Source organism: Camelus bactrianus, chromosome 9 (assembly GCF_048773025.1).
Source record: "Camelus bactrianus isolate YW-2024 breed Bactrian camel chromosome 9, ASM4877302v1, whole genome shotgun sequence".
Classification (NCBI taxonomy): domain Eukaryota; kingdom Metazoa; phylum Chordata; class Mammalia; order Artiodactyla; family Camelidae; genus Camelus; species Camelus bactrianus.
The window spans coordinates 61,837,809-61,856,079 of NC_133547.1; the positions used below are offsets into that span (position 1 = coordinate 61,837,809).

The following is an 18,271-nucleotide window of genomic DNA, read 5'->3' on the forward strand; positions in this document are numbered from 1 at the left end:
CTGAAACTCCGCAAAGGATCGGTTTAAATTAACAAATCTATTAAAACTGCAATTAAAATAATTCAGACAGTCAGATGTGTTGAAGCTTGAGGATCGGTGATATTAGTTTGGGCCAGCTTTGGCGTAACGGTTTTTTGTCTGTTTTAAGGGTTGTTATTGTTACTAAATATAAATACATCCTGAGACTGCAAAGCAAGTAGATTAAAGAAAAATTGTTACCATTAACGATTCCGCTTTAGATTCATAATTATCTCACTACTTTGCCCAGATTGCAGGGTGGAGGGGAATAGATGACTCAAGAAATAAGGAGATTGTAATCTCCATTCCATCTTCCTCATTTCAGTCTGTTCATTTATTAAAATCTTTATTGGGAACTTCATATATGAAATTGTCTTTAACTGACTATAAGATAATGTTATTTTTTAACATTTTTTATTGATTTATAATCATTTTACAATGTTGTGTCAAATTCCAGTGTTCAGCACAATTTTTCAGTCATTCATGGACATATACACACTCATTGTCACATTTTTTTCTCTGTGAGTTATCATAACATTTTGTGTATATTTCCCTGTGAAGATAATGTTATGTTTTAACCCTAAAAATGTATTAACACCAATAAAACACCACCTGTTTTATGCAGTAGGGTTTCAAGAAAGATTTTATTTAAAAAAAAAAACTAAAAATTACTTCCATATATCTAGTGTGATTAAGGGAATGGACTTAGGGGCCAAACAAACTTGGGATCATATCCCAACTCTGACACTTCCATAGTTATGTGACCTTAAGCAAGATATCTCCCTTCCTTAAGCCTCATGTTTCTTATCTGTACAATGGGGATCGTAATTCTGACCCCACAGTTATTGTGAGGATTGAAAATAATATAGAATCCAGGGTTGATGGGGCTTAGAAATCCACACAACACCTCTACTTTACTGACATTCAGCAAATTAATTCAAGAAATATTTATTGAGTCCTTGCTATGGGCAGGTGCTGGTCTGGGCTCTGGTGAAGAACACCAGACCCCAAGATGGAGAGGTATATTGATGCAGAAGGGACTGGGTTCAGGACGTCCAGCCCCCAGGCTCTCCCCTGAACAATAAGCTATTCCATGTCTGCAGAGCTGTGAATGTGAGAACCATCACCATGATGCTCTGGCCTGGGCAGCTGTGTCTAGCTAGGGCCCAGTCCATTTGGCTGTCAGCCCAACCCTCTCCTCCAGCTCTGGGATAAAACAGACAAAGCTCTTAAGCCCCTGGCCAGAGAGCAGATTCTGTCCCCACCCCCATACACAAAACACACTCCAGGTCACTCATTTCCAGGGAAGAGCAGGGACTTAGGGAGAAAAACCAGGGGAAAGTAGGTCACAGCAGGAGGATGGTAATCTCCCTGATGGCTGGCCAACACAGTCAGGTCCCTGCTTCTGAAAGCAGGCTGCTCCTGGCCATCCATCAAGAATGGCTCTGGGAAGACTTTTGGAGTTTGGAGCCCTGGCACCATCCCTCCCAACAATATATGCCCAGGTTAAGGGGGCTGCGCCAAGAAGACACGTTCTCCAACTCATTCTCAGTCCAAGCTCTTGCTATCTGTAACAGTTTCTATAAAAATAAGTTCTATTTTTCATTCCACACACTCCCACAAGTGCACTCTTTGTATCCAGCCCTAGCTTGGGTGCTAGACACACAAACAGGACCCTCAGGGAATCCACAGTGGGGAATTCTGACCTGGAACCAGACAGTAACAAGCCAGTGAGCCAGTGCTCAGTACTGAGGCAGGAGAAAGTCCTGGAGCTGTGTGTACCTGAGGCTTCTGATTCAGCTTGGAGTCAAGGTTAGGGAGGAGAGGACATTAAACAAGAAGTAGGAGTTCACCAGGAAGAAATGGGGAAGGATAGTCTGAGTACAGAAAATAAATATGTAAAGATCTAGAGGAATAAAACTCTGGCCTTCCCTTCTGGAAGATACCGATGGTCCAATGGGGCAGATCTGGGAGTGTTTGTCTCCTGAACTTTCTCCTTCAGGTGATGTGAGAAGATGGTTAATGAATGGTTGGCAGAGAGAAGCGGGAATAAAAGTACAGGTGAATGAAGCACAGGAGCAACGATAGGGCAGAGAATGAGTTAACTGAGGTGTCTTAGCTAACTGGAATGGCAGGGTGTTTGGGAAGCACTGATGAAGTAGGGCTCCCACATATATGGTTGGAAGTCTCTGGAGGCACCTGTCACCCTAGAGCCTAAGAAATGGTCCTATCAGGCCTGATTGTGTCCTGAGAGCAACAGCCTCCCAGCATGGGCTTTAGTGTAAACCTGGCCTGCCAAGTTCTATACTAGCTCAACCCCTCCCAGCTGATCCCTTGGGCCTCTCTTATAAAGTCCTCTCCAACTCAGCCCCACTTCTCCTCCACCATTTGTAAATCTTGCATCCTTACCTCTATCACCACCTACTGTCCTCCTTCTCTGAAGCCTCCCCTTACCCCAAAGACTGAGTAGGTAGATCACTCCTCTGTGCTCCTACAGAGAAGAGTTGAAGGAATAGACTGAATAAACTGTCCTACATACAAACACAGCTGGCTTATGTAGGGTCTTGTAGACAATGGCAAGGAACTTAATATCAGGATCAATTTGTCAATTTAGAAAATAGAAAATAAAGAGGAAGAAGGGAGAGTAGAAGCCAGTTAGGAGGTCACGGCAGTGCCCACAGAAGCCGTGGCATGGTGGCTTGGAAGAGGGTCCCAGCAGTGGTGGTAGAGGACGATCAAGAGGGTCTCATCTTCTCTGAGGCCTCCTTCTTCCCTCAGGATTTTGCCCATGTTGATTTTTGCTCTTCCTCTCCACCAGGATGAACAGGGGCTCTGTACACAGCACACACTCATTCCGTGCTCATAGAAAGTCTTCTGGGATTGTTTTTAATTCATACTGCTCAAAGAACAAGCTTGTGGAGAGCAAAGGACAGAGGAACCCTCATTGTGACCCATTTCTACAGCTCCAGCTCACCTCAGGGACTTGAATGTAGGCTCTAACAGGGTCTCCCCACCTTCTGGAACAGACTACCCTCAGATGAACCAGGACTCCAGAGAAGGAGAGGAAAGAGCACTTAATCTGAACTGTGTCTTGAAGGCTAAGGTGGTAGTTCAGCAGAGGGAAGAGGAGGTGAGAGGATCAGGAGCCTGGATGATAGTATGAACCTGGGGATAAGGGGAGGGACACTACCAGGGGCCAGGACAGGAGGAACAGGCAGAGCTAGGAGTGCCAACCCAGGAGGACAGAGAAAGACGTGCATTCCTGCACATCTCTGGTCACCACCAGGACTCATGGAAACTGCTAGCGATGGAAAGCTCTGCCCCACCCCTGGGAAATGAGTGTTTGTGAGGAGTAAGACTGAGTCCCCTGTGGCTGCCTACCGCCCCACCCGTCTCTTCCTGAGGATCATATTCTCTGCCCCAGCCAAGTGGCCACAGCCAAAAGAAAGGAAGGAGATTAATACAAATATAAATACCTTTAATGAAAGCCAAGCACACTCTGCAGAGCCCCAACTGCAGCCACTAGAGCAGGGCTGGGGGCAAGGGCGCTGCTACCTGACCAGACTGGACTGGCTAGGCCAGGGGTCCCAGGAGGCAGGCAAGCGCCAGAGCAGCAGTCAGCAGCACCGGCGAGGGGGCCGGGGTGAGTGCAGGTGCAGCTGCCCGCAGCGTCTCCTGGTTGGTCTCAGTGCCAGCGCCTCGCTCCTGAACACGCACAGGGGTGCCACACAGGGTGTGCAAGTTATCTGGGTGCGGGGCCTGGCGAGCTTCTTGCTGTAGTGACTCCCACACAGCGGCTGCTTCTTCTGGGCAGCCCAACAGGACTCGAGAGGCACAGGTGTGGAAGTCATTCCAAGACCTGTTAAGGGTGTGGGGTTAGGGGAATTAGGTGGGGTGAGGGGGCTTTGGAATGGGAAGAAAGAGGTTCAGACCCCAAGGGTGGCAGGGTTGGGCTACTGCCCTTGCACTTGCCCATACCTGCAGACGGTCTCTAGCTCGCCTCCGCGGCCCATGCTGTCCCCCAAGCGGATGAGACATTCGGCAAAGCCCTGGTATATGGTGTCACAGCGGCCTGGGCCTACAGTGGCTGCTGCCAGGGGAGATACAAGGACTGCAGGTAGGGATGGAGAATGGTTGATAGAATGATCCAGCAAACCCGTTTTTTCCCCTCCGCAACCCCCAGGGACTTGTTTACCAGGGAGCTCTCTGGGGATATGACTCAGCGTGAAAGGGATGCCCCAGGGAACTAAGAGGCATATCTAGGGACCACCTGCCTCAGCCCCCTTCTAGGCAGAACAAGACAGGATAGGTGGGGGTGGAGAAAGTGGATGTCATGTCCTAGGGGTTGGCTCTTCTTCCGAGCTCCTGGACCCTAGGAGTGGTAGGAATGTTCCAAATGAAGGAGGTCATGGTGAAGGGGGTCAGGCGGGCAGGGCTCCCAGCAGCATCATTTCTCTGCAGCCTAGAAAAGCTTTGCTTGGCCTTTCCATCTCGCCCCCAAAGACAAGTGTTTTTGGATGGGTAAGGAAGGATAGAGGGTGCTGGGATCCAGGCCTGACACTAACAGAGGACCTCAGAGATCCCATGGTTGGTCTGGGAGTCCTGCAACAGTCCAAGTCTCCCCTTATCAGAATGAGGGCTGCAGAAATGAGAGGTCCTTCCCCCAAAACTAGGGTTAAGTTCACACCCCTCACTTTATAACCTGAAGCCACTGGCACACATTATCCCCTCCCAGGAGCCCTCTCACCTCCTCTCCACCCTTTCTCTCAGCGCTCAGGAAGGCTGGGCCTCAGCTCCCACACAATCTATACCCAGCCTGGGGAGAGAATGTGCAGCCCGGGCAGGGTCCAGCACAACGGCACTCACCAAAGGACGGCAGCAGCAGCAACAGCAACAGCCCCAGGGCACGGGGCGGTTGCTGGCGGTGGCGATAGGGGCAGCAGCAGCAACAGCGCATCATCCCCAGCTGGGAGCCTAGTGCCAGAGCTAGCAGCTTGGAGTACAGCCCTTCGGCCCAGCCCCCGAAAGAAGGGACTGTGATTGGATGGGAGTTGGGGGCAGGGCTCCAAAGACAGCTGGCGGCCCCGCCCCCAGCTCCCAGCTAGGCAAAGGATGAAGGGAGGGACTCCAGAGAGAACCCAGGGGCACAGGGTGGTGCTGAGCTGATCCCAGGGCCCTTGCCTGAAATATGGAGACAGGAGGCCTGGGAAGACAGCTGTGTAGATGAGTGTGGGTGTCTAGGCCCCTGGCGTGGGTTGGGCTAGGCCAAGCTCCACAATGGGAGAAGGGAGGGGGCAGGTAACAGAGGGCAGTTATCAAAGTCACTCCAAAGACACATGAAAAGCACACATGTACTCCATTTTATTCCAAAAGCATTTAATTGAATTTCTCAATGTTTTTCAAAAACAAAAAGATCCAAATTGGAGGTAAAAAGGAACATGGAAAATTTAACACAAGTGATGTCACAATCTCGGGGGTCATGCTCCAGGCATGGCAGAACCCAAGAAGGCACAATGCCCACCCTGGGCCCAGCCTAAACCTGCTGGCTACCACAACCTATAGACCATAGCCAGTGCTACCCCTGTCAAACACCCAAGAGGTGGGAGCCTGAGCAGGTAAAAGGCAGACATGACCCTGCTTTGGCCTAGGCCTCTCTGCTGGCCTTCAGTGCCATCCCACCCCTGGGTAAGGCAGGCTAAGGGAGGCTAGGGGTCATAAGGCCGTGCAGCATGAGGCTGAGACGCCGGGCCGCTTTGCCAAGTGAGTTGTGTGGCTCGGCCTGCAGGAACTGGAAGAGCTTCTGGCGCACCTGGGCCATGACGGAGCCCATGTGGTCCCGAGTGATGGGGTCACTGTGGTCCAGGTGCATCACAGCCTCTTCCAGGTAGCTGGGGGTGGAGGAAAGGGACAGGCTGCAGGTGGCCTCCAGCAAATGGAGTGCCCCCTAGTGGCAATGAGGCAATGGAGGCCTCAAAGCCTGAGATGGGCAAAGTGGATTGTTGGAGAAAATCAGGGAGGGGTGTCAGGCAGGAGTAGGAGTCTCTGAACTGCTCTCCCACCTTGATCCGAGCCCTAGTCCCTGACTACACCCACTCACCTGAGCTTGAGGTCAGTTCGAGTGCCAAGGTCAGAGGCCAGCTGCTGGATGAGTGACAGGAGTACAGGCTGGGAGAGGGGGCAAGGTGGCTGCCCAAAAACCTGGCCTGGGTCTACAGTTTCACACACGTACAGCACCAGGTTCAAGTCAGCAGCAGTCAGAGCCTGAGTAGAGAGCAGCTAATGTCAGGATGAGATGCCTGCTTGTTGGCTATGTGGCCTGGGAGAAGATGACCAAAGAGAAGAGTTCTAGGGGATCCAGAGAGGGAAGCCCAGAGAGACTCTGTAGGGCTGTTATTACTCTAAGGGATTAGGAAAGGTTTCTTGAGAAGGGTGGTTATGAAGCAAGGTGGGTTGAGGAGGAAGAAAGGGATCCAGCATCCAGGCAGAGAGAAAAGCAGGCAAAAGAGAACCAAGAAGAGTCAGCTGGGGCCTGACCACCCAAAGCCTAATGGGTAGAGTGGAATGTATCATGTGTGGGCCTTGTCAGGAGACACTTGACCCTACCTGTGCCTAGTGCCTGGCTTACCTGCTGGAAGGCCTGATTGAGGTGGCCCTGCTGCAGCAGCTGCAGGATATGGGCTTGCTGGGCTTGGCAGTCGAGGTGGGGAGCAGGGACGGGTGTGCCAGCGGCTGAGCGCATAGCCTGCATGATGCTAGAGGTGACGGCGGCCTGCTGCTCCTTGAGTGCCACACTCACCTCACCCTTGACAATGCGCTGTACTTGTGCTAAAATTGACTCCTGCAGGCTGCAAAGCCAAGTGAAGGGAAATGAGGTAAACAGGGAGTCTGGTCTGGGCCTTTACAAACCCACCACCTTGCCCAGTGCCCTGCCCACACACCTGCCCACAGCCACATGCAGCTGGTGCTGCACCTCAGCCCGAACACTACTAGACACGGTCGCCGCCATTTGCTCAGTGGCCCCCTGCAGTGTGCTGACCAGGCTCCGCAGCTGGGCCAGCACAGGCTCTCGCGCCTCCTGCTCACGTGCCTTTCGGCTCTTCATGTGGCTCTCCAGCTGCTGCAAGTCTGACAAGTGACCATGGGATCATGAGATGGCTGGTGGGGGAGAAGGGATAGCTCCTCCCAGCTGGGGGCATACGACCGCACTCACATTCCTGTGTGCCCAGTCGGAAGCTATCATTGATCTGCTGGAACATGGCCTGGCAGCTCTTCTCGAAGGCGGGCAGCACCACGCTCTGGAAGGCTTCACGGTAGGCGGCCTGCATTGGCCCCTGTAATGTGTCTGCAGCTGCTCGGGCAATGGCATCTGTCAAGTTCTGGGCATGGAGGGAGGGACTCAGTTGAAAGCCTGAGCCCAAGCCCAGGCCCACCAACCACCAACCTCCCTCATCTTAGGCCCTATAGCACCTTGGACTTTAGCAGTTTGGAGATGGTCTCTTTCATGCTACCCTCCACGGCTGTGAGCTTTGTGGCCACTGAGTTGCTCAGCTGGCCTGCCATGGGCTCCAGGCTCCGAGAGACACCTGAGGTAGGGTGAGAATAGAGGTAGAGCCATGAAAGGAAGCTTGACAGGAAGGGGGCCCCACTCCCATGTGGCCCACCCAGAAGTCTCCATGCAAAACTCACATGGAGGCACAGTCTTCTTGATCTCATCCCGTATGCTGCGCTCCAGCCGTCCAGCCACAGCTGAAGACAGAGCTTGGGACAACTGTTGCGTCAGCTGCTCCTGCAGCTGCCCACCTCGCTGCTGCCCCTCAGCCAGTGCCCGCTCTAGTCGCCGCTCTGCCTTGTAGCTAAGGAATAGGCCTAGAGCAAGCCCCACAACCCTTTCTAAGCCAAGAATGCTGCTGTCACCCCATCCCTATGCCATGCTGTGCCACTGCCCACAAGGATACGCTCCTGCTCGTGCCGTGACTCTAGGGCACGTTCTACATGGCCTGTGACAGTGCTCTGCAGACCTTCAAGCTGGGTGCACAGACGCTGCAGCAGCTCCTCTTGGCTGTGCCGCAGCTGCGCCAGCTCTCTCTGCTGTTCCCAAATTAACGCTGGCCAGTCCTCAGGGATTTCTGCCACCTGCCAGGAGCACCACCATCACATGATGCCTGCCCCACTCATCCCCACACACCAGACCTGGGGATGGCCCAGATTCCCACTCCACCCTCACAGGCAGGAGCCAGAAGCAGGAAGTTGCTCACTCACCTGGTGCTCTGTGAGCCGGGATCCCACTGATGAATCCCTGCCATACATGAGAAGCACCTCAGGCCATGTCAAGCAGGCAGCCTGGTGACCACCCCTCTCCCTGGCCCCAGGACCCCCCCTACCCGTCATCCTTTTTGCCCTTTCTCTTGAGCTTGGGTGAGGCCCGAGGGGATCCCTTGGCCTTCCAGTCCTTGGCAGGAAGACGCGGAGTGGGAACTTTGGTGCCAAAGCCCCCTGCAGCAGAAGCAAGGCTGGCCACCTCATCATCGTGGTCACTGTGGGAAGGGGAGGGAGAGGGCTAGGCACCTACCCACTTGCTAGCCCTCCCTGTGAAAGGAATGGTGTGAGGTGGTGCCTACCTTTGCTCGGCGCTGGCGTCCTGGCTGTCATGTTGCTGCAGCAGGTGATAAGGTGGTCGGTGGAAAGCCAGGCTCTTGTGCTTTTCCTGGAGGCCATTCCTGGGGCTGGAGGGACAGGCCAACTCAGCAGTGGATGACTCTATCTGAAGACCCTACCATCAGCACACTTTCCCCCTCCTAAATTCCTCACCTCTCTGCCAGGCTGCTACAGGTCTCACGAGTAATGTCAGGTGCCGTAGGCCAGACTTGACTGTCAGGGGCTGTGGCCTCCTGGGTCAAGGCTGCCTCCAGGAGGGAAGGGGTACTATGCCGATCCACATCCCCAGGGCCTCCATCCAAGTTAAGCTGGGGGCCAAGCTCGGGCCCCGGCCGGGGCCGTGGGGACAGAAGGTGTAGTGCCGAGGCAGCTGAGGCCATACTGTCTGGCTCTAGACCCTCAGAAGCAGAGGAGCCAAAGCCACGGGACAGTGCCTCAGATGCAATCTCAGGGATATCCTGGGACAGGGCAGTGGAAGCTGAGGAGATAACATCGGGGGAGCGGGTGCGGCTAGGGGAAGCCTGAGGCAGCCCCAGGGGCTCCACTTCCTGCAGCTCCAGGGATAGTGTAGAGGCGGCAGTTGGCACCTGAAGTGGACCGAAGATAAGAACTTAGGTGGTGGGAAGTAGGGACAAGGGGAGTACAGAGACAAAGCACTAGTATCTGTAGTGATGAGAGGTGGGACAGCAGTGAAGGGTGATGCACCCAGGAGGAGAGGTGGTGAGGATGGAGAGGCTGAGGATCTGCCCTCCAGGGAACATTGGAGGCTGAGATGACCTCAGGGGAAACATGAGCCACCTGAGGCAGAGCAGGGCTAGCAGAGAGGAGACTGCCGCCAACCTCCCCGCTGCCATACACCTGCACTTCACACACACCCACACACGCACCTGCCCAGGCACTTTGGGAGTCAATTTGTCAGCTGGACCTGGGAGCAGGCTGGGCAGGAGGCTGCGTGGGCTTGCCTGCAGGTTGCTGCTGCTGCTCATTGTCAGACCACCATCCAACTGCAGCTTGGGGCTCAAGGTCAGTTCCTCAGGTGGCCTGGTGGCAGGAAGGCTGAGGTGTAAGCAGCCAGACCTTGGCACTACCTGGCACCAGCCCCCGTTACCCACTAACTCTGACTCTCACTTCACCTGGACAAGGAGGGGTCCACAGCCGAAGTACTGCCCATGGCAGACACAGCTGTAAGAGAGGAGCTGCTGCTGCTGCTGCTGCTGCTGCTGCTGCTGCTACTGCTGCTACTGCTACTGGGAGACGCAGTGATCTGGGGAGATGGGAGAACAAGGGCCGTGTCTGTGAGAGGCATTCCCAGTCCCCCAGCCCTAGCCCCACACTCCTCCACCAGCACACCTGCTGCAGGGAGGCGCTGGGCGTCATGAAGGCGTCAGGTGTCATCAGCTTGGGCTTGGTCTCACTGCTCAGACTGAGGAAGTCGGCAGGTGCAGGCAGCTCCACGATGCGTCGGAGGTCAGGCTGGGAGCCATGAGTGGCCGACCCTAGGCCCTCAGAGCCCAGTTCAGGCTGAGACTCTCCAAATGCTGTGGGGAAAGCTGCCACTTGAGTCAGATCTCAGACCCCGGTGAGAACTTGCTTCCCTCTCACCTTCAACTCACCAAAGTCCTCATGGGCAGGGTGTGTGGGGAGTGGCGCCACCACATCAGGGTTCAGCTGTGGCTGGAAGCGGATCTGCACGTCTTGCAATGCCCTGCAGGAAGAGCAGGGGGAGAACAGAAGAGTCATAGAGTCAGTAGGGTGGGGAGGGCACAGACAGGGCAGAGGTGGGCCTCCTCAACACACTCACTTAGTGTGTACACAAAAAAGCTTGATGAGCACACCAGCTGCAGACTCAATGGCACCGGCTCCGTGGATCCCATCTGCAAGGACAGTGTGGACAGCTAAGCCCTGGCGCTCTGTGCCTCAGCACTCCCCTATATCCAACACATATCCTTGATCCTGAGCAGCTCACCAGCCCCTAGGCTGTCATTCTCCTCCTCGGCAGGCAGCACCTCAGTGTGCCTCAGCCGGCAGCGACTTACAACCTGGATACCGAAGCTCAGCACAGGGTGGGTGAGCAGGAACTCAGAGATGGAGCTGAAGCAGGCACGGCCCTCCTCCTGATTCTGCAGCAGCTCCATCACGTAGAGGACCTGCATAGGCAGTGCGTTCACAGCTGACCTCAGGGGCACACATACCCTTCCCTCCCTGATAATACCAGCTCTGCCCAGGGTGCCCCGAGTGCAACCTACCTTCCGTTGTACATCGCTGAGAATCAGGTATTCTGCTGAGAGATCCAAGCAAACCTTGAGGCTGGGAGGCACACTCACTGAGTTGAAGATATCTGGGGAGAAGCTGGTGGACAACAAGGCATGAGGAATGAGACTGAGAGGGTAGATAGAACCCATATCTGCAACCCTGCCCCTGCCCAGACCCCAGCCCCTGCTTACCGAATGGTCTGCAGGCAGGTCCAGGACACAGTGCACCACATCTTCAGCTCCCGATTTTGGTCAGCGCCAGTAATGAGGAACCTCCAGAAAGGGACCCTGCAAAGCAACAAGACACTGAGTGGCTGGCTGGGCCCCTGGTGGGAGCTCAAGGTCTAGCCCATCATCCACCTGCCTGCCCACTCACTCACTCAGGGTCCTGTTTCTTGTGGTTGTCACAGAACAGGAGGCAGGAGAGGGGCCGCCCATCATGAGGCTTCCACTCGTGTAAACACCTGTAGGCAGGTATATGAGGGGCCTGAGTGGGTGATCTGATTCCCTACCTGGGGGGGCCCAGTCCCTCAGGCCGTGCCTTACCTTGGCTCATCCTGCCCCTCAATGTAGATCTGCCAAAACTTAACGAAGCCATCATGGCTTGCGGTAGCCAGGACAGTCCCATCGGGTGAGAGGGCCCCTTCACTCAGGCACTGGGAAGAACCCAAAGAGGCTTGCTTTGCCACCTGACTAGAGGTAGGAGCAAGCCTTTCTCAGGGGAGGATGGTAGTGAGCTAGCCTGACCCACAGTGGATCTGCCTGTTTGTGTGAAAGACTGAATGAGTGGGAGTGCTATAGAGAAGACCTGGACCCATGGGGTGCAGCCAGGTAAGGTACAAGCTCCATAAGAAAGGGTCACTTTGTGCTCAGAGTTCCCAAGGGCAGAGTGCTAGTAAAGCTGCCTAGGCAGTTGTGGCTACAGGGAATAGAGGAGGGACATAATGGGGTTGGGACAGGAGGGCAGAAAGGCAGTCAGCTGCAGGCTTACTGTGCTGTGGCCTTTTACCACGATGAAGCCCTGCTTGATTTGGCTGACATCCACAGGCCAGGTGCTGTGGCTGGAGCGGAGCATGTCCAGGTCCCATACTTCAGCCTGGCAGGTACAAGGAGGTGAGTGTTCAGCCCATGCCCACACCATGGCTGCTCCATCCCTTCCTCTCCTCCACACCCAGCCCCCTCACCCGGTCCTCATGTAACAGGGCCACCGTTGGGCTGCCCTCCTCACAGCAGTCCTCACTCTCTTCAGGGATGAAGGGGCACCAGATGATCCTGCGAAAGTGGTTCAGTGGCGTGCCCTCTGGCTGTCGGATATGAACTAAGATCTCTTCTCTGAACAGGGTGTTAAGGGCTAGCCAGGTTGATGATGAAGTGTGTCTGGCAGATTGAGTTCTGCCCACCTTGCTTCAGTCCCCCACCCAACCCTGGGAAAGGATACTGAATTTTGCCATTAACCAAAGCTAAGCGCCATACGAACAGGTTGCCCGCCTCATCCAGACAGGCCAGCTGTGGGGAATTGACGTGTGCAAAGGCCAGATCAGCCACACTGCCTGTGAAACCTTTGAGCAGGGTCCGCTCCGAAGTGCTGACACTGATCACCCGCACCATTGCTGAGCCGTTGTTGGCAGCTGGAATCAGGAGAGCCATAGACCGTGAATAAATATCCAGGCCCAGGCAGCAGCAGAGAAGCCCTGCCCTTGCCTGTCTCTCTGCCACTACAAGTCTTAAGCTTGGTTTTCTCTCTTGGCTCCAGAAGGCCTGGCAGAAGTGAGGACAGAACAGATAAGCCTTCCATTACACCACTAAGGTCTGAGTGAGCTGAATGGCCTGACACTGGATTTGCATCTCTGGGGCTTCTAGCAGAATACCTCCTCCCCGCTGCTCCTACTCACCCCGAATGGCATAGGCCAAGAAGGAGTTGGACACAGCAATCAGATTGCCATAGTAGTATTTCTGCTCCCAGTCATACTTGGCGACGGGCTGGATTTTCACCTGAGAACCAAGGGTGAAGAAGGTCATAGAAGCTGGGGGCTGAGGCAGCATTCCTGGAGCTAAGGTAGTCCTCAGCATCCCTGGGGACAGTAGAGGCCACATGTGTGAGCCCAGCCACCCATTCACAAATCTTGGGGCCAGATTCCCACAGAGATTTGGCAGCCAACCCTGGCTTCCTGAGACTGGGGCACACTACTGGTCTGTTAGGGTAATCTCCATAGGAACTGGCAGCATAGAGTGTGGGAGGGACAGCCCAAGTGTGCCCCCATCTATTATACATGCCATGACATCCTGGTGCCCACCTTGTTGCTCCCCCGTGCCTTGCTTGAGATGCTAGAATCACTGCTGGCCACAATCTCCACCTCCTTGGCCAAAATCCCGATGCAGGTGGAGCTGTCGTCTCCTGAGAGGCATCTGGGGCAGGGGTGCACAAGTTTGACTCTTGTTCACCCAAAATCTCAATGCACAGGGTTAGGAGGGGGAGAGGATACATCCACTCTGGTGAAGGTGTCAAGTCCCAGATGCCCAGCTCTGCCTGGCCCACTGGTCCCCAAACCCACTGTTCCCCTTGCTCACCTCCCTCCTTGGGAATGGCCCTACTTCCATGCTAAATCAGGAGCCCATACTTCAGATCCAGGCCAAGCCCTTGAGCTTGTCCTTGCCCCTCATCCTAGTGCAAACCCAGCGTAATTATATGCTCTACCCCAGGTCATCTAGTGGGGAAGCAGAAGAGGCTGCTGGACCCTCTCTCCCAGTCTTACGACTTCAGTTAGCAAATGCCTCAAAGACCCCATCACCACCACTGCTATCTCCCAGACACTCACATGACTTGCTTTTCCTGCAGGTTAATAGGTGGCATGGCCCGGAGACCAGGCTTGTTTGTTGAAGTACCATCACCTGAGCAGAGGGGGTCTGAGACCAGGAGCCCATTGAGATCGCCATTGTAGGCGTTAGATGGTCGCTGGCTCTCTGCACTGGGGCCTGGGGACAGAAAGGGCTACTCTGATAAAGTTGTTCTACCTGCCCACTGGCCTCTCCTCCTGAAGAGCTTCATTTAAGAAACATGAGGCGCTCTAAGTGAGGCATGCCAGTGGGGAAGAGGGCCCTTTGTTCAACTCTCATTTCATAAAAACTGATGATGGACCCAACAAAGGATGAGCATGATGCTCTTCTACCTGGGGGTGGGGGTATATGTCATCAAGGATCCTCTGAGGCTAATTAATATTCAGGCCCAGGTTAGCACAGGAGGACTCTGCATACTTGAAGGAGGGCGTGGTCAGACTTCACAGAGGAGGTGCCATCAGAGCCAGTGTGGCTAGGACACACAAACATAGGAAGGATGGAGGGAAAACAAGGCTGCAAAGATCTCAGGTATGAGGCTGCAGTGCTTAGGTTATCCCTGTAGTAGAGAGTTTTAAATGGGAAAGTGACATGGTCTGCTATGGCCAGAGGGTTGACTGCTCAGAAGTAGCATGCAGGATAGTTAAGAATCCAGGTAAGAGACACCAGAGCCTAGACCCAAAGCAGTGGAGTGGTTGGAGAAGAGAAGGTAGGCTCCTAAGGCATGGAAAGACATGATAAGACACAGGAGTATGAAAAGACATAGGAGTATGGGGGGGGTGGGTTTAGCTCAGTGGTAGAGCATATGCTTAGCATGTATGAGTTCCTGAGTTCAATCACCAGCACCTCCATTAAAAAAAAAAGAGAGAGAGCGAGAGAGAGAGAAAGGAAGAAGACTGCCTCACACAGAAATGGCTCAGAAGCAGCCACCCTGGGCAGGTAAATGCAAGAGGAATGGACATGAAGGAGTTGGACAAAGTGTAGAGAAATTATGGGGTAGGGTGTGGAGTCAGGACACACAGCATTTCAGTTCTTTACCATCAGAGTTTCGAGTCACAAAACAGTCTGGGGTCTGACATGCTCCTCTGGTGAGAGGAGACCAGTAAGGGCTACTTGGCAAACAGGGGAATCAAGCACCAATCAATAAACAAGGAGTTAAGAGGAAAGACAAAAGGCCACTTCACTTGTAACAGATCCCCTTAGCTGCTCAGGGGTAAGCTGACCACTCTCCCTCCCAAGCAGGCTACTATGAGGACAAACAAATAAGCTACACAAGGTTACCCATGCCAGGCTCTACCAAACCTTTTTGGAGTCTAGCATGCACAGCAGCTAATGAGTATAAGAGGTCCAAGCCAAGCTCATTAGTAAAAGGAGCACACAGTCCAGGCCTAGGGAAAACGGCTCAGTGGTTTCAGGCAACAGATGGATTTTCTCCAGGACTAGAGTGTAGCTAAACCTTAAAGTGGGCAGCAGTGCCTGCTTCCAAAAGGAGCCAGTTTGGGCCTTCCAGAAGGTTTAAGAACAGGGTCTGAAGAAACACTCTGGTTTCTGCACACCTACACCACCATCACCAGCCAGTCTCTCAATCATTACAAGTTTTCACAGGTCCTTGTACCTACCAGGAAACTTTGGTTCCTTCACAAGTGCTATTTCTTTGTTGTAGAATGTCTTTTCTGACACCCAAAACCCTGTTCATGTTACAAGACCTAATCTAAACATTGTCTCTTCTGTTAGATCTGTTCTCAGGCACTCTCCAGCCCCTACCCCACCTACCCTATCCCCATTACAGTAGCAAAATTTCTCTTGTTCAATGACAACAGCATTATATTACACCTCATTAGCTCTGTGTGTCCTGGGGGCTCCTTGAGGGCAGGAGCAGCTCTGAGGTACCACTGCAAACCCAAGTAAAGTTTAAATGAATGGAAATAAATGAGGGCTTGCAGATGTTTGTAGCCTAATCCAATCAGGACTGTGCAGTCTGTGATTTGCCTAAATCCCAGAGAGGAGATGGAATTGGGGTTGGTCACCTTCCTTCTGAAAATCGGTTTCAGAACCGCAAGCCTGGAGTCTGTATTCAAGCAGGAAAGGCAAGTTGCAAAGGGAGATCTGTGGCTCCTCAGCAAAGCCCTAGGTCTAGACACCGAACACGGCATACACAGCCCTGACTGGGCCTCTCAACTATGGCAAAAGGGTGGGGAACCTGGGCCAGTCCTAGGAACATTAGAGACTTTGGGCCAGGACACCTGGGAGGCTCTGCGGATTCAGAGAAGAGGCCTCACCTTCAGCCAAGATGCTGAAGGACGAGGCAGAACGGCCCAACCCCGGGATGGGGAACAATCGCATCCAGGGGTTTGAGCCCTTTGGGAAGCAAGCTCAGGGATTTGCCGCTCCGACCCTCGTCTGACCTCGCCAGCCGGGATGATGCAGAACCAGTCCTGAGGGACCCGAGAGCCTTGAGGGTGGTCCAAACACGAGCCACCCTTCTGCTCGTTCGCCAAGGACCCACTCCCACTGTCCTGGCTCACCCCCCGCAGGCCGGTCCAGCTTGAGTATGTCCCGCAGGTGCTGCGTGGCGTCCTCTATGTCGATGCTCGCGCAGGAGGAGGCCATGGGCCCAGCCGCGGGCGCCCTGTTCGCGCCGCGTTCGTTTCACTGCCGCCGCGCACCGTCCAGCCGTGCACAGCCCCGGCAGGGCCTGAAAGCCAGACGCCGGTCACTACACTCTGTCCACCCGAAGCTCGCAAACCGCCGCCCGAGCCGCGTCCCCGAGCCCCGCCAACCCCACCAACCGCCTCCACTTCCGGCCCGCCCGAGCCTCGGCTCCCGGAACCTACGCGGGGAGGAGAAGAAAGGTTCCGGGCTGGGGGCGAACGCTTCACTCTTCAGGGAGCCCGCCCCTACCGCGGTCCCTCTCCAGGGCTGGCTGGGTCGGGGAAGTTCTCCAGTTGAGGCAAACCAAATGTCCACTTCTGGACCGCCCAAAGTCAGGATACCTCGCCGGGCTCATGTCCATTCCCAGAGGATGGACTCATGATGGGCCTAGGACAGGGTCAATTCGGTTGCCCAGGCTGAATCCCTCAGATACCCTAGAAACAAGCTGAATTGGCAGAAGCTTCGGCTTCCCTTTGGGAATTGGGTCGGTGTAATCCAAGGCTTAAGAGGACCTGCAAAGTCATGGGACCAGAAATCCAAGGGCAGAGGAGGTGGTCCCACCACAAATACATTGTTTCCCAAAGTCCCCCAGCACCCCCTCGCACGACCAGGCACCCTCAGGCAGAAAGAAAGAAACCAGTTTACAAACATCTCTTTATTGCAGACATTTCAGGCACAGGTACATGGAAGAAGCTGCATTGCAGATTTTATACAAGGTGGTTTAAGAGGCAGCAGACAACTACCTCTCTCCCCAACCTCCACCCCTCCAAAAATACTGCAGCCTAGAAATCAGTCCCACTGAAATCTCCTGAGTATGCTGTCCTTTCAAACAGCACATCATCCAGCCCTGTGCCCAGTGTAGCCAGGGAACCTGTGGCGGTCTGAGGAAGTCCTTGGTTTCTGTTCATAGTGCAGGAGAGAAGGGTGGGGAGTGGGTGTAGAAGGTCAGGCAAAGCTGTGGTGTCCTCACCAATCCTAAAACCTTTAACAGGGCACCAGTCCAAGTCCTGGGTTTGGTTCTAGCCCGTGGATGCTACTTTGCGACCAGTTTTACACTACCAAGGCCTCAGAACTAAAGGGCTAGATTTGTACTAGGCAAAGCCTGTCCCCCAAACTGAGGAGAAATTGCTCCAACACCTAAGACTTCCCAGGATTTGAAGACAGTGTGAAGGTATGAGTGTGTGTGGCAAGGGAGGGAATAGGAGCTCTAGAGATGCCCTGCAGAGGTCTCAGGGGTAAGATATCCTAGAACCTGAATCCCTCAAACTCAGATTACTTTCTAAATCTAAATCTATACTCCAACCCAAATGGGCTTGGCTCTGTGGGCACTGGAGGCTGGCTGTTTGAGGCACTCCCCTTTGCAGGTGGTACAGGAAATGAGCTGCTCTCTGCTGGCTTGGCATTTGTGGGACACAATGGATGTGATCCTGACCCTTCTGTGGATAGAAGAGGCCCCTCTCCCTCAAACCTCTGCTCATACTAGGTCTTGCTGAGCCCTCAGTCCAGGAGGCATGAACCTAATGGGTCATTTTTGCCAAGGCTTCTCCATCTTCTATAGGATTATGGAGCATCTCACATGTCATTAGCGCCCTGACCCTTCCCAGTGGAGAGGTAACAGGAGGTATCAGAAGTGACTGTAGAGACTTCAGTGCAAGGGAAGCTTTAGGCTAGACCTGAATTCTCCCTGTCTGCAGCTCACTTTCCCAATACCAGGTGGGCTGGAGAGGGGAACACTATGTCCTACAAGAGAAGCTAGCTGAGAGTACTGTTTCAGCATTTTCTCCTTGCAACAGGTATTGCTGAGTTGGAGTAGAAGTGGGAGGGTGAGACATAAGAGAGCCAATGGGGCAGTGTAGTTACTG

At 53.9% G+C, this 18,271-nt stretch overlaps 2 protein-coding genes across 2 annotated transcripts; both read right to left on the reverse strand.

Moving 5' to 3' along the window:
- Positions 1-3,164: 3,164 nt before the first annotated feature.
- NRN1L (neuritin 1 like) lies at positions 3,165-5,217 on the reverse strand. The gene is made up of 3 exons (XM_010962498.3): positions 4,885-5,217; positions 3,997-4,129; positions 3,165-3,877 (listed from the first exon to the last, which is right to left on the reverse strand). The coding sequence occupies exons 1-3, from the start codon at positions 4,976-4,978 to the stop codon at positions 3,592-3,594; spliced, it is 513 nt and encodes a 170-aa protein (XP_010960800.1). The 5' UTR covers positions 4,979-5,217; the 3' UTR covers positions 3,165-3,591.
- A 140-nt stretch (positions 5,218-5,357) lies between these two features.
- On the reverse strand, positions 5,358-16,559 carry EDC4 (enhancer of mRNA decapping 4). Its single transcript, XM_010962497.3, has 29 exons — positions 16,283-16,559; positions 13,742-13,898; positions 13,220-13,331; positions 12,818-12,917; positions 12,364-12,553; positions 12,110-12,257; positions 11,917-12,021; positions 11,472-11,581; positions 11,306-11,389; positions 11,118-11,213; positions 10,920-11,022; positions 10,640-10,820; positions 10,475-10,547; positions 10,287-10,378; positions 10,024-10,211; positions 9,807-9,937; positions 9,561-9,714; positions 8,827-9,260; positions 8,637-8,741; positions 8,400-8,552; positions 8,278-8,314; positions 7,974-8,151; positions 7,705-7,860; positions 7,486-7,601; positions 7,229-7,394; positions 6,957-7,143; positions 6,644-6,863; positions 6,116-6,279; positions 5,358-5,906 (listed from the first exon to the last, which is right to left on the reverse strand). The coding sequence occupies exons 1-29, from the start codon at positions 16,365-16,367 to the stop codon at positions 5,714-5,716; spliced, it is 4,218 nt and encodes a 1,405-aa protein (XP_010960799.2). The 5' UTR covers positions 16,368-16,559; the 3' UTR covers positions 5,358-5,713.
- Positions 16,560-18,271: the final 1,712 nt, after the last annotated feature.